At 34.3% G+C, this 16752-nt stretch overlaps 1 protein-coding gene across 1 annotated transcript in view; it reads right to left on the minus strand.

Moving 5' to 3' along the window:
• CABCOCO1 (ciliary associated calcium binding coiled-coil 1) overlaps nucleotides 1–16752 on the minus strand; it is a 107112-nt gene that overhangs the window by 66442 nt on the left and 23918 nt on the right. The window contains exons 4-5 of the mRNA XM_017855489.1: nucleotides 14611–14755; nucleotides 9911–9983 (exon numbers count right to left, since the gene is read on the minus strand). Coding sequence (XP_017710978.1) covers nucleotides 9911–9983; nucleotides 14611–14755 — 218 coding nt within the window. The remainder of the gene's footprint in view (nucleotides 1–9910; nucleotides 9984–14610; nucleotides 14756–16752) is intronic.

A 16752-nucleotide genomic window follows, 5' to 3' on the forward strand; every position in this document is an offset into this window, starting at 1 on the left:
AAAAGTTTACCAATGTACATTCTTCCCAGCGGTTATGAGAATGCCATTCATCACATTCTCACAAGCCAATGGTTTCATTTTAATTTTCGAGAATTTGATTTTTGTTGAATCTACGTTTCTTTGGGTACTATGAAGGCTGAAAATCTTCGCATAAGTTTATTGGCTATTTATATATTTTCTTTTGTAAATATGCTTTGTTAATTTTCCCATTAGTGTGGTAACCTTTTTCTTATTGATTATATAGAATATTAAGACTGTTACGTCTTTTCTGTCATTTATACTGGAAATTTTATTTTTAGAGTTTGATTTTTAACTTCGTTTATGATGTTTCCTTCCCCTAGAACAGAAATTATAAATTTTGATATAGTCAATAATATTAGTGGCCTCTGGTATCTTACAGTCTTGACTTACAATGGGCTATAGTTAGCCATTTCCCAAGGTGGTCCATATAAGGCAGTTTATAATAAAAAACATGACTAATATAAACATGTGTTATTCTATTACCAGCTTTTAATTTCCTGGTCATGGACTTAATGATTAATAATTTAAGAGATTGATCTAGGTTTTTCAGTCTACACACCAAAATAATATTTTCCAAATACAACTTTGTGTAATTAATCAATAAAATAAAATCTTCCTCCTTTACATTAATTGATTAGTAAACAATTATTGAACACTAGGTGAATGTATGTAACTCCTATACTCAGAAAAACAGGAGAAACAATAATATCAGTTACCCGGATCTCATGGAATTATAGATAGTAATTGGTTGCTTGAGATATCACTTTATAATTAGAAGTCAATTTCTAGGAGAGTGTATGATGACAGTATTTTTGAACAAGACATTTAATGTAGGGGAAATAACAAGTAAAAGGTAATGTAAGAGAAAGTACTTTTTATTCCTTCCTTCTTTGCTAATTTTTTTTTTCTGTAAGAAAAGTGTCTCTCAGACGAAGCTATGAGGGGATAGTAGGCATGGGTTGGTAGGAAAATGTTGGAGAACTTTTCAGGCAGCAGTAAGAACAGCCTCATACTGCGAGGCAGAGGGAAATGAGAAAGCTGTAATTATGAAAAGGCCAACCTAGCTCAATCAGAGAACTGGTCACAGAGGAGCTAAGATTGATGCTCTTGGGGCAACAGATGGGAAGACTTGGGTGACAGACTCAAGAGTTGAGATGCCATGTGATCTGTGATGGAAATCATCTTTAAATTATGCTCCCGCCATTTATCAATTATTTTGCTGGAGACAGATTCCTTGAATTTCTCTTAAAAGATTTATATTTAGAGAGGGATGATTATTTTTCTGTGCTTTGGAGAAAAATGACTGGAGTGAAGTTTGATAAATTGTATATCCAAGCATCAACCATTTTCTTTAAATGATAGATTCTAAAGTCAGTTAGTCACACATGCCAGGTAGAGCAGATAGAGTTATTTTAACACAACAATGTCTGATTGATTTTCTTTAGCAACACCCAATGTGAGTAGGTCAAACTACAAATTATGCCCTGTATGATTTTCCCTTCCAGTAGTTTGCTAATAGGATCCTCCAATGAGACAAAAGCCTTTTCAAGATTAAAACATCATCTGGATAAGTTTAGATTATTTTGATAGGTACATCTCAAGGGTAAACTGAAGAGAAAAGAGGTATCTTTATGGCTATGCTTCAGTTGCCTTCCTCCTTTCCAAAATATGATCTAATGTGTAATGCTGTTTTGGTCCTTTTTTTTCTTAAAAGGGTGAATGTTTACATAAGTCTCATAGTTTGTTTATTCAGGACACTATAACCTTATAGTTTAAAGAAAGAAAATAAAATTTGTGTTTTTATATGGTTATTTTCTGCCACAAAACTAACAATGTTTAAGCATAGTGTCATTAACACCCACAATCTGTGTAGGTTTTGAAATAAGGAAGGAAAAGTGTTTTATTTTGTTTTGCTATAGGAATAAGTGCTCAGAACATGAAATTATATACAGTTGGCATTCACTGACTTTAGAGAGGTACATTTATTGACCTTAAGTGGTATTATTTCGGGTTATGAAAGGCTGCCAAAATGTGACTCTAGTCAAGGTAACTACTTAGGCATGTTTATGATTTTCTTTAAATATCCTTCTAAATATATCATATTTATTATAGTTAGATTCTGCTACAGAACCGCTTTTGAAAACAGGGCCTCCACCAATGACTGCACGGTCTGTACAATGCACAACTCCATTAAACACGTGGACTGCAATGTGAATGGTTTCCCTGGAGCTGTGCAATGGGGCTTATGTGAAAAATGTCCATGCTGCAAAATAAAATCTTGAAACAGATTGAGTGAGTTGGCTTAAATGGTTACAAATAAAGCTATACTATCTATCACATTTTGTAAGTTAGAGAAATTATTAAAGCAGATTTATTCTTATGTTTTTATATCCAAACACAAATGCATATATATGTGTGTGTGTGGTGAAATGCATACATAGGATATAACCTTTGAAAATAAAAACGATCTAAGATTTGATGTGTTGCCACTTTGGTGAAATTAAGCTGAATAAATATTTTTACAATATGATAAATATGCATAATTCATGATAGAAATTTTATTTTCTTGGGGAAAACTTGGGATGTTATAGCACAACACCAGATTTTACTCTATAAATGACTTTTAGCCAAACCTAGTTTATACTGAAAATTTAAATATGGTAGCAACACACTTGTAAAGCACTTAATATTTTATGGATTGAGAGTTCACGTATTTTTTCCCATGCAGCCTTTCATCTTGTAAAAACCCAGATGAAGTCACTCTATCAATATGTTAGTATATAAGCTTGCTTATATGCTGCACTTAATTCACAAAATGTGCCTTAGTACTATACTTCTCGGGAATGAACTAGGGAACAATTTTATTATTGTACAAAAATATGCGAAGACACTCACATTGTAAAAGCCTAACATTAAATCTGAAATATACAGAATAAAATGTCCCTTTTCACATGCTATTCCATTCCTGTTTCCACCCAACTGTCCAAAGGTAAGCCATATTAATTGTTAATATAAATTCTTTTGGTTTTTATACAATCACTTACATGCATATACACGTCTATATATTTTCATTTTTATTTGCTTTTAAAATAAATGGGAACACTATTCATATTGTTCTACTTCTACACTTTTAAATTAAGAATGTATTGTAGAGATATTAACATAACCATACATAGGAATCTACTACATTCATTCTAAAGACTTGATAGTTTTTTATAGTGTGACTGTACTTCATTTTATTTAAATGAATGTACACATGAAGTATTTATTGAGTACTTCATTTAAATAAAGTATTTCCCTTCTGATTTACCTTCTGCAATTTTTAGCTGTAATAAACCATGCTTTGATGAATATTCAGGTATGAATAGCTTTATATAATATGAGTACATATGTCTATAGAGAAGATACTTTGAATTTAGGGAAGAAAGATATTCACATTCACAAAAACTTTATAGATTTTGCCAATCTGCTCTCCACAGTGGCTTTACAAATTTAACGTTGCACTAACTAAATATAGCTATGTTTTCTTGCAGCCTCATTAACAAGATATTAATCCATCTTTTTACTATTAGCCAATCTTATATTTAAGAAATACATACTTTTTGCAGGTCCTTGATAACTATTAAGGTTGGATATCTTTATATCTGTTTATTGGTAAAGTATGTTATCTGTTCATATTCTTTGCCCGTGTTTCTGTTGCCTTGTTTGCCTTTTTCTTATTTTATCAAAGAAACTATTTGTGTATAAAATATTTTTGGGCTGGAATTGGTGGCTCACACCTGTAATCCCAGCACTTCAGGAGGCTGAAGCTGAAGGATCTCTTGAGGCCAGGAATTCAAGATCAGCCTGGGCAGCAAAGTGAGACCTCCATCTCAACGAAAAAAAAAAAAAAAAAAAAAAAACTTAGCTGGGTATGAGGGTGTATGTCTGCAGTCCCAGCTACATGGGAGGCTGAGGTGGAAGGATCACTTGAGCCCAGGAGTTCAAAGCTTCAGTGAGCTATAATCATAACACTGCATTCCAGCCTGAGGAAAAGAATGAGACCCCATCTCTAAAACGATAAAAAAAATTTTTTTTGACCTTCATATGTTAATTTGCAAATGTTTTCTCCCAGTGACTTAAAATTTTATTCACGGTATTTTTCATCACATGTTAAAAAAATTTATATAGCCAATTCCACAATTAAACTATTTTCCTTAATATTTTTCTCATATTTATTACTATAGTTTTGCATTTTAAATTTAGTACTTCAACTGATTTTATTGTTCCATCCTCCTCCTCTCTTAGCTTAGCATTATCATTTATTCAATGCTTACCCCAAGGATATAATATGCATCCTTAACTTATTAAATATTTATAAATAAGTACTTTTACTTTCCTCAAACAACAGGAGGGGGCTTAGAAAACTGACTCACTTACCTTGCTGTCAACTTATATGCTATTGTCATTGTGTATTTTAAACCTCACAAAACATTTTGTGTAACACGTTTGATATTAATTTAGATTGATCGATCTATCTATCTATCCATCCATCCTAATCTGTCCCGTTTCACTTGCTCTTCATTCCTTTCTATTTCTCTCACTTGCTGTTTGGAATCATTTTCTTTATGCCCAGAGAGCACCCATTAGTACTTCCTTTAGTGTGTTTCTGTTTGTAATAAATTTTCTAATTTTTTAATCTAAAAATCCCTCTATTAAAATCCTCATATTGTCTGTTTATATTCTTTGCCCATGTTTACGCTGCCTTGTTTGCCTTTTTCTTATTTTATCACAGAAAGTGTTTTTTCTTTGAATGAAGTTCTAGATTGACAGTTATTTTCTTAAGACGATTTGAAATTACTTTGTGGTCCTCTGGCTGTCATTGTTACTGTTGAGACGTTGGCTGTCAGTCTCATTGTTACTTCTCTGAAGGAGATATGTCTTTTGTTTTCTATGGCCGGTTTTAAGATTGTCTTCATCTTTCTTTTTTAGAAATTTTACTATAATATGCTTAGGTGGAGATTTACATGTATTTGAGGTTCAAGTAAATCCTAAATCTGTGTCCTAATGGTGTTGACTAGTTCTGGAAAATTAACTCTTCACATGTGACTTCTATATTCTCATTCTAGAATTGACTTTTGTTCTCTCATTATACCTTTTACTATATCCATACTCTCTCATCCATTTTCTGTGTTTACCATGCTTTTGCATCCCCATGCTTTATTTTAGATTTTTTTCTTTTGATTTATCTTCCAGTTTACCAATTTTTCTCTTCAGCTATGGACTAACTTGTTAAACACATCCACTTGGTTTTGAATTTTATTGTATTTTTCTATTTCAAAACTTCCATTTAATATTGTAATCATTTTTATCTGCTAAAATTTATATGTTTCATTTTCAAGAGTATTTTTTAGAATATTTCTTAAGGATAATTATTTTCAAGTACATGACCAATTACTCCATCATCTGGAACACTTGTGGTCTATTTTTGTTTTCTGTGTGATTTTTATTATGTAACAGACATTGGTTATGAAAAACTGTTGATACAATCTGGAGTGTAGCATGATTTTATTTTACAGAGGAAGTTAACAACACTATACACAGCTAACCTGAATCCACCAGAAATGGAGAAAATTTGAAATTGAAGTTCAGTCCATGGTAGTTAGGGCTGATCTCCTAAAATGTGGTCTTGTGCAGACCCAACATGCTACTTGTAAAATTTGCTATATTCTCTTCCCCCTCCAATTTTTGTTCTCCTAGCTCCATGTGTCTACCAAAGCTTCAATTCTCAGCTTTTAAGTTTCTTAGCTACCTTTTCCAAACTTGTAGATGTCTATAGGTAGAAAGCATTTGTGACTGTCAGGCTCATAATCTTTTTTGAGCTTTGCTAGCTGAGCTTTCAAACATTTAAGTCTTAAAACAATCTTGTCCAGTTTTTCCAGTTGTTCTCAGTGGAAGTATTGACCAAATTATAGTTTGCCATTAAGGAATATGTCTTCCATTATGGGAAATGAACCTCTTAATAAATTGGATTTATTTTAAGTTTGGTATAAGGTAAAATCTAATTTGTTTTAACAAACATGTAGCCAATTATCCCAAGTAACTTTACATGCCAATTTACTAAATATTAATATATGCCACATACTAAAAATCCACATATGCACAGGTTTATTTCTAAATTTCATATTTAAGAAAAATGAACAATAATAATTAAGTATTAAAAAGAACTATGAGAAGGAGATGACAAGCCAGTTGATAAAGTTGTGGCCTCTTCCTCCAACTTCCAGGCCAACAGTGTGACATCTTCAAATCTCCCTTTTTCTGACTCTGACCCTCCTGCCTTCCTCTTTCTCTTACATGGAGATTACATTGATCCCACTTCAGTAATCTAGAATAATTGCTCCATCTCAAATTCATAAACTTAATCAAATCTGCAAAGTCCCTTTTACCATGGAAAGGAATACACTAACAAGTTCCAGGAATTAGTAACAGTCATCATCAACTATGTGGCCAATATTCAAATGCTCCGATGATCTCATAACTGTTTTGTGTTTGTGGTTTGGCTTGTCTATCTGTCTGTTTGAAGTAGGATCCAAATAAGATACCTACATTGAATTTGATTCAGTCATTTTTTAATCCACAGGTTCACCTTTTATGTTTTTTTTATTTCTTTGAGATTTATTTGTTGAATATTCCATGTCTTCTGTCCTGTAGAATCTCCTATACCCTGGTTTGCTAATTGCCTTTTTGTGATATCCTTAACATATTCCTTTATCTTCCATATTTCCAGTAAATGAGAAGTTAGTGTTAGAAGACTGACTAAAAGACTATCCAGTTCAAATTGCAAGAGCAATTTATATGGGGTTTTGTATAATTTTATTAACAAGCAAGTGATGTCTGGTTTTCTTTCTTTTTGTGATGTCAGGAGCTACTCATCATCATTGCCTAGATCTATTATTTTATTAAAGGTTGACAAATGGTGATATTCTTTTTCATCATTCTGTTCTCACTTATGAAATGGACACTTCTATGATTAGAGGGGATTTATGTTTTTTTCTCATCTATCCACGATTAAAGAAACTAAATTTCATCAGTGTTATCTAACTTGAATGCTTGCCTAAGAGTTAAATTTCAAACATTCATGTGTTTGTCTTGTGGCCATTATTTGGTCCCAGAGCCCTGATATCAGCATGAATAATCATATTACTGGGGCAGGCCCCTACCTCCTCCATGAAAGGGTTAGCAAACACTTCTAAAATGTACCAAGGGTTAGCAAACACTTCTAAAATGTCGTAAAATACTTTCACTAATCCTTTAAAATGCCATGAGTGGCCTAATTCTTAAAGACCCAACATCATTCTCTTAAAGATTTTTTTTTCATTGCTCTGGTCAGCCTGGGGAAAATACAAATGACAATGGAAAATAAAGCAGCCAATCCCTGTCTACTTTCTCCGTTTTATCTTTCCATAGTGTAAATGTCACCTAAATATATCCTTACAATATAGAAGAAAGGCATGATTGTGTAATTAACAAAGGAAAAGGGAGTTCTTTCTGAAATTTTTTCTTGATCACTCTAAATATCTACTTATGCTGTTACTGAAGCCACTATCATTTCCCCAAAGTTTTGCTTGAATACATGAGATAGGATTATATTCCAAACTGATAATTATTGCAAGGGCTGTCACACGATATGATGTAATTCTGAAATGGAAACGTTTTTCAGTGAAACTTTGTCAAGTGACACCTAATTTAAGCTACAGTATGAGGAGACTGCAAAGAAGTAATTTTTAGGAAAGTCAGAAGCAAAAAGGGTTCCTTGTTTTCTGGCAGTTCACTTTTAAAAGGCTGGCATTAGAGCAAGTACCCAAATGAAGAGTGAGTAATGGTGACTGAGGTGTTTATGAAGCAAGTAATTTATAAATTCCAGAATAACAATACCCAGGAAGTCAGAATAGCTGGCATGTTCCGTGTGTTTCTTAATATCAGGAAAATTACAAAGGTAATGTGAATATCCCCTTACTCACTGTTTATTTCTGATTATTGCCACTCCTGTCCCTAGTACTTCTAGGAGGCAACAAAGCCCCCTAAAGTAATTGAGGACCTACAGAAGCACTATTTTTTAATGGCATCTTTAGTCTCTTTAAAATGATTTCCTGGAATCTACAAGGAACTTAAACAAATTTACAAGAAAAAACAACCCCATCAAAAAGTGGGTGAAGGACATGAACAGACACTTCTCAAAAGAAGACATTTATGTAGCCAAGAAACATATGAAAAGAAGCTCATCATTACTGATCATTAGAGAAATGCAAATCAAAACCACAATGAGATACCATCTCGTGGCAGTTAGAATGGCGATCATTAAAAAGTCAGGAAACAACAGATGCTGGAGAGGATATGGAGAAACAGGAATGCTTTTACACTGTTGGTGGGAGTGTAAATTACTTCAACCATTGTGGAAGACAGTGTGCAATTCCTCAAGGATCTAGAACCAGAAATACTATTTGACCCAGCAATCCCATTACTGGGTATATACCCAAAGGATTATAAATCATGCTACTATAAAGACACATGCACACGCGTGTTTATTGCAGGAGTATTCACAGTAGTAAATATTTGAAACCAAGTGAAATGCCCATCAATGACAGATTGGATAAAGAAAAGGTGGCACATATACACCATAGAATACTATGTAGCCATAAAAAAAGGATGAGTTCATGTCCTTTGCAGGGACATGGATGAAGCTGGAAACCATCATTCTCAGCAAACTAACACAGGAACAGAAAACCAAACACTGCATGTTCTCACTCATAAGTGGGAGTTGAACAATGAGAACACATGGACACAGGGAGGGGAACATCACACACCAGGGCCTGTCGGGGAGTGGGGAGTAAAGGGAGGGATAGTATCAGGAGAAATACCTAATGTAGATGATGGGTTGATGGGTGCAGCAAACCACTATGGCACGTGTATAGCTATTTAACAAACCTGCACGTTCTGCCCATGTATCCCAGAACTTAAAGTATAATAAAAAATAAAATAAAACAAAATAAAGTAAAAAAAATGTTTTCCTACTCAGGATTCATTTCTAGGAATTACAAATATATGATTATAAGTAAGCCTGTTTGAAAGTGTCTCCAGATAGGCCTTTCATTGTAGAACTGCTGTCCTAGGCACTGAATTGTTTATGTAGCATTAATTGAAGGGTTACTGTATCCAACATTGTACTATATGCTGTAGCAGAAAAGCAGCAGATATCCTTGTCTTCAGGAAAATTACTGTTGAGTTGTACTGACTATATCAACCCACAGGAAACAATTAGGAAACCATATAACACAGTGAATATTGATATGCTTATTGGTGCGGCAGTAGCCCAAACTCAGCAATAAGAGATCAGTTAGCACGCAATAATAGGATTGATTACAGAGTTTGTCTAAACCTTTTGTTTGAGATTATGATGCAATTAATGTAGGTTTGATTCATTGAGGAAGTGGGACTTAAATTAGGTCTTAAACAATGAGTAGAATGAAAAAAAAGCGAAAATAGAAGGGATTTCACTGAGTTATTACATTTACTTTATATAATTATTCTTTTGCAAATTACTAGTTTATCAGTTTTCTGATTTTGTTTTATGAAGACATATGTACCTTATCCAATTGAACTTTGTCAAATAATCCATAAATACACAAAGTATAAATGATTCACAATGCTTTCAATGCCAAAAGACAGCTTATTTTCCTAATTCAAAGATCTCTTTATACAATTATTCTTTTTGCAAACTACGAGTTGGTTATATTAACACTTGAATAATCTTGACAAGAAGTTGCTTTAAGCAGTTAAAGATCCAGATGCTGATCAGCATGCATTAAGTGATTCTGCTTAATTGGTTCCATCTAGATAAATTACTTACCTCAGTTCCTATCACAATTTCTTCCCTGGCAGAGAAGAACATAAACTCATATAGCTTGTAGTGTTGAAATAAGCTGAAATATAAAATAAATGTGCACTCTGATACGTTGATTTCAGGAAAAAAACCCACAATATGTAAAAACATTTATTAAAGGAAACTTCATATTGACCAAGCTAATGCTATCAAACACCAAAATAGAATTAGCACCCTCCCTTATTCCAAAAGAAATTGTCTGGAAATGCTAAGAAATTAAGAGTTTTAGTTTTTAAGGAGATGACAATATAACACAATACCTAGAATAATATCAGTAAACCCATCTGTAATGAGTGGGTAAGTTAGAAATAAGGGAGAAATTGGATGGCATCTTGACCTTTCCTAGCTTAAAAGCAAATAATGCACCATTCCTAAATAACATGAAACTTCACATTATTTGCTATGTTTTGCTGCAAACAGGAGTCATTTTCCTCTGGTACAAATAGCACTGAATTATATAATCTACCTCTATATCAATTACTTCTCACATTCTCAAACTGTTTCAATGTTAAATTCATCTCTAATAATACCTGAAAAATGAGGGCACATGAATTAAAATCCATTTAGAAAATGTCTGAGTTGTTTGCAGAATATTTGGTCACACATGAAAGGGAAACATTAATTTAAGAAAGATAATTCCTTCATGCCTGTAATCCCAGCACTTTGGGAGGCCAAGGCGGGCAGATCACAAGGTTAGGAGATTGAGACCATCCTGGCTGACACCGTGAAACCCCATCTCTACTAAAAATACAAAAAATTAGCCGGGCATGGTGGTGGGCGCCTGTAGTCCCAGCTACTCGGGAGGCTGAGGTGGGAGAGTGGCCTGAACCCAGGAGGCAGACCTTGCAGTGAGCCAAGATCGTGCCACTACACTCCAGCCTAGACGACAGAAAAAAAAAAAGATCATTTCTTCAGTTCTTACCCTAAAGACTAGGTGGTCAGCATACAAAACCCTATAAAGAACCAAAGGATAGGAGGTCCTTAAAATAAGTATTCTAGTAAGTTTAAGGAGCAATGCATTATTAAGAGTTAAAAATTTACTGAAGGGCTGACTTCTAATATCCTGTTTGTGATAATATTTGAATTTTTCTAGTTCTCTTCCTGCTGGTTGAGAAAATTAATAGACTCATAATACACCAAAATGCTCAAGAACAAAAAATTGTCTTAGTGGTTTCTCTTTCACTCCGGTGCCTTTTGCTATTTAAGGAAATTGATTTTAATATAACTGAGAAATTAACATTTGCAAAATGTAGCTACAGAGCATGTATAATAATGGCTTCTCCTGGATGTTGTAATGGATCAAAGTTTCAATTCATTTGAAATCAATGAAGAAATCCTCAGGCAGCTGAGTCTCTCTGAGTTATATTAGCAGTTGATCTCACTAGTAACACAATCCATTAAAAAGTGATGGGTGTGCAGACTCTGTCATGGTATTTTTTGGGGAAAAAAACCTCTTGTACATTCAAATTACTCATCAATATTCAGAAAAGTAACTTAGCTTTTCACATTACTTTGATTTGTTGGCTAGAAAAATACATCAAGATTAGTGAATTTTGATAATTCAGTGACGCAAAATAAATTCAAACTCTCCCTAACTTACACTGGTTATCTAGAGAAAGCCTTAAGGTCAAAAATATTACACTGGCAACAACAGATTTTAAGTAGAAAAATTAAAGACTATAGAGTATTTTGGAAACAACTTGGCTTCCTCTCAATGAACCAGCATAAAATTTCCCTTTCTCTATCTTGTGTCACACAAATAATTTAGTTCATAGATCTTCCTTCCTGAAATTTCATAGTCTTTCAGCCTTATTCTTTTCATTGCATATAGGAATTAGGTTGTCCCATGCCAAGAAGGAAATTCACTTCTTAACACTGAAAATAAAATGCGTGATTTGGATGTGGTGGTCAAAGGTGCAGACTTGGGGGCAAGGCCAGGACTTGTCCAGATTTACCAGGAGCGATTAGGTAGTGCTGCATGGGAACAAAGTGACACTTCAACTGCGATAATGCATTTTCTTCCTCTTCTGACTGACTCAACATCCTAGATTATTTTGTCAAACATTTAGTCTTAGTTCTAAATTGAAGAGAGATGAAGTGAAAATAATTCAAGATGTCTGGCTCGATGCCTGGAAGTGCAATACCCTGTGGTTTACAGAGCGGCAGGGTTGATTTTCTTTTTTTGGGTACATGCCTCTTATATTGAGTGTACACCTGAGATTACTATCGCCTAATTCCCATAAATAGATAGAATCCACAATGACAGACGTGTACTTGGGCCATATATATGTAAATGATGTTTTATACTAAAAAGCTGCAGAAGTATTTATATTTGTATACATTATACAATACATTGTACAAATGTAAAACTAGATTTGTACAGCTAGATTTGCCAGTACTTACAGTCATGTAGGGGAGGAAATTTGGTATTAGTTTTTTTCAAATCACAGACACAGGACAGAGTGTGTTAAGGGCATCAAATGAAATTTCCATTTTATTGTCAGTTAAGTTTCATGTGCTATGGGTCATGTTCTAAAAACTGCTTTACCTAAATTGACTAGGGCTTTTAGTGGTTGGGTAAACTTAGTATCGGGTTAAATTCAAACACTTATACTTTTGATAACTGGGTTACCTTCATATTTATAAAATTGCTTTGTAGTAATCAAAATGAAAGATATATGATTTCGTTGTTATTAAACTGTTTTTTTCCTTCAACTTTTCACTGTGAGGGTACATGTGCAGGATGTGTAGGTTTAAATGGGTGCCATGGTGGTTTGCTGCAGAGATCAACCTATCACTTAGGTATTAAGCCCAGCATCTATTAGTTATTCTTCTTGATGCTGCCCCTCCTCCCAGTTCCCCCTAAACTCTCATTTGTGGACTTTTGAGGGATTCTCAACAGGTGTTGTAGAAAAGCATATTTTCTTTTACCCAACTTCAGAATCAATTCCAGATATCCTACTAACTGATATTTTATAGTTCTGTAATAGGGATATTTAAATTGCATAATTTCTTTGAAATAACAATATGAAGACTTAACAGCATCAACAATTGTTGTGATTTACTTTGACTAATTTCTTAAATACTACTTTTCGTTTTATTTTTAGTGAAGTAGTAATATTAGGGATTTATAATATGTGAAATTACCCTGGTTAGGATCTAAAGGTGATGAACATGGACATCCTCTCTTAACTTAATTGTTTTCTGAAGGACAATGTCAAGAAATATGTCAATGAACATTTGCCCAGAGAGACAAGATGAAGGGGAAAAGAGCTGCCATCCTTTACCTTCTAGAAGGGGTCATTATGGCATGGGTTTTGTGGCCCTGGTTAACTACCAGTCCCTGTGCCCATTAGAAACTTCCTGGGCTAGCTCAGTTGTAAAAATGTGTTCTGCAAGAGAAACTGGGACTGTTCAAATAGAGAAGGAAAAGAAGGATGCTAACACAATGTGCAAAGTAGAATTCCTCTTGCCCAGTGATTCTCAAACCCTGATGGGTAGAAAGACCTTGAGGAATAGGCTCTCCTCCAATTCTGGATTGCCATCGTCTCCCCCAACACAAGGACCTTGCCTTACTTTAATTGATATGAAAACTACTCCAGCTTTTACTGAGAGATACCCCTTAGGAGCTATGTTTTAATATTAAGAAACCACATTATATCAAATGCTATTACGTAAAAACCATATTATATCATATGACATTATTAATTCATGCCAGAAACCAATATATAAACTTTATCATATTAAACATGCTAGTATTTAAAAAGCTTTCTAGATTTCAGCTAGAATCCTTGCCAAGCAAATCATGAGCATGTCTAGGATATCAGTCAGCACTCTTATTTTAGCATTTTAAATTTTAAAGTTGAAAAACACTGGAGTATATAGTATAAGAGGAACAAAAATATTATGCAGAAGCTTTCAGCTTGACAAAAGATTTTAACCCACTCTTGTTTGAATATTTGCAAACTCTAAAAATGTCCCTTTAGAGAGATGCATGACTCTGCTGGAGACCTTGTGACAGATTATATAAAAAGACAAATTTCTTAGTTCACCAATGAAGAATCACTGTAATAAAAATACTTTCCTTCCATCATTTTCTAAGCAGTAGAAAGACTTAATGAGTTTAATTGGTCAATATTACAAGATATTTCAGGGGATGTAATAAATTTGAGGAAGTATATTCATAAATCTCTTCAATTTCTAATATAAAGCATTCAAAATAAATATTTAAATAGCAATGAATGTTGCTCTTCAAAATGTAGAATCAGGTAGTTGGAAAGATCAACTACCTAAAATATAGAGTCTATTGTAATTGCATCTGATTAATCTGAATCATCCTATTAATAAGTATTAATTAGAGATGCAAAGAAAAATGAAGGTCTTAATTTATTTTAATTCTAGATGAAATTATATTTATCACACACAAACCTTTTTTTCTCGGAATGCAAAGTTAGCCAAACTGTTCACTGTTCTGACTTTTAGTTATTAGATGAAATATTTGAACACCTAATTTAAAGAAGATTTAATTACCTAATTATTGGTTGGGCTAATTACAGCATAAATTCTGTAAATATCTGAATTTGCCAAAAACTGAATTACTTTTACTTAACAGACATTTTCCAGAAGATGTGAAATGAAAAATAAATGTTACTGAAAATAATCCATACCTGATTTTTAAGTAATCAATGATAGCATTGGCTTGTTTTACATCAAAGATATTCCAGTCCTCACTTTTTTGCGAATGTGTTGGTCCTATTTCAGCCATAACTTCTCCAAGCCATTTTATGCTGTCCTCTAAGGACATATGTAGTGCTGAAATAAAATCCAGAGAAATCTTAAATATTAATTTGATAGATGTTTACAGAATAAGATAATCTAAGATGTTTTTAACGTGCCAAAATTTACTTTGTTAAGTATTTGTGAGGATAAATGGCAAAACTCTTGTTTCTTCTTAATAAATTAATACATTTTATGCAAAAGAATAGCAGCTGGCTGGACACGGTGGCTCAAGTCTGTAATCCCAGCACTTTGGGAGGCCAAGGTGGGTGGATCACTTGAGCCCATGAGTTAGAGTCCAGCCAGGGCAACATGGCGAAGCCCTGTTTCTTCAAAAAAATTCAAAAATTAGCCAGGCACGGTGGCACATGCCTGTGGTCCCAGCTACTTGGGGAACTGAGTTGGGAGGATGGCTTGAACCTGGGCGGCAGAGGTTGCAGTGAACTGGGATGGTGCCACAGCACTCCAGCATGGGTGACAGAGTGAGACTCTGTCTCAGGAATAGCAGCTGACCCCGCCCAAACATTTGTAAATTACTATAATGCTACAAAATTGTCTGTAGAGTTTATGTTTCCATTTTAGGATAAAAAAAAGAAAAAAGTTCACAATGTACTTTAAAATATTTCTTTAAAATGAAAAGGGTTTGGTTTTTCTTTTTTCTACAATCTTAGAATAAAAGCATGAAAACTGCAAAAAAAGATGTTTGACAGCTGGTGAGGAATGGAAGACTTAGATGGGAGGTTCAGTTACTAGACAGCAGAACTGAACTTAGAGCTGAAAATGTAAATGAATGGAGTCAATCAACACCAGGCTTTAGCCAATTGTTTCCATGTGTAAATCTGGGTCTGAAGATTTTCAGTGGAAGTCAGAAATATGGATTTTTATGTAAAACATCAAGTTTTTTTTTTTTTTTCTTTTCCACAGTCACAGACTTATAACTCACGTAAGCTGTTTCTCAAATGTCTGCCCCGTGGTGCTGGTGAAAGTCGGATGAAAATGCACAGAGTGACACAACCTGGCCACCACTACCAGAAGTAAACAGCTCAGTGATTCTCGTCTATTCTCTCACAGCTACACACCAACGGAAACAAACACCCGAAACTGTCTTCTGTGGCATTTGTCCAGTTGAAAAGAACACCTTAGACTTAATTTTAAAGTGTCTGTAATAAAACATAAACTTCCATTTTCTTTTCTCGTTTGGTTCCGTTATGCTCAGTGTTACTTGTGACAGATAAAATATTATTTACAACCCACACACACACTATCCACCCTTCCCCTGGAAGATGGAGTCAGGTAAGTGGACTGGCCAGATTGTCCTATGTTTGCGGAAAAGCGATGGGTATGTGGACATAAAACCGAGGATGCTGGAGGTGGAGAGTAGAAAGACACTAAAGCCAGGCTGGACTGGCCGCTTGGGGAGGTGAATGTCAGCGGGGAGCCTGAACGTGGGATCTGGGGAATTGTGCTGCTCGGTGTGGACCCCACCAACCAAATCTCTGTCTCTCTCTCTGAAGTCATCAGTCAACATTACACTTGTTGTAATGGAGTTGATTTGGAAGGGTGGAGGTGGAGATTAAAAGAAGTTACGAGAACATAGGCTGATTGCTGGACCAGGTATTTCTGGATTACACAGCTGCTCTTTCCCACTGGAGTGTAAGTGCTCTACCCTAAATACCAAAATTACTAATAAGGTGAAAGGAAAGTAATTTAAAATGTTAGGAAGACACTATAAACACAAACTTGTAATTTGTTTAGTATAGCTTCTTTTCTACTTACAGGAATTAGAAAGAAGCATAAAACCTATATACAACAATTAAAATCTGGTTTAATGAATTACAATTGGTTCATTTCCCATTGCCTCCCTCCAGATCATCTTTTATCTATGTCAGATACAGTGAATTATTTCTGGATAACTAGGTTTTCCTATATCATTCTAAGTGGAATTCAATGATTATTGTACATTTCTCTCTCCATGATAAACTTCTTTTGATAATAGTGTAAGTAGCTTCAGAAATGAAAATCTGTTGGATAAA

Source organism: Rhinopithecus bieti, unplaced genomic scaffold (genome assembly GCF_001698545.2).
Source record: "Rhinopithecus bieti isolate Rb0 unplaced genomic scaffold, ASM169854v2 scaffold_39703, whole genome shotgun sequence".
In the NCBI taxonomy this organism is placed as follows: Eukaryota; Metazoa; Chordata; class Mammalia; order Primates; family Cercopithecidae; genus Rhinopithecus; species Rhinopithecus bieti.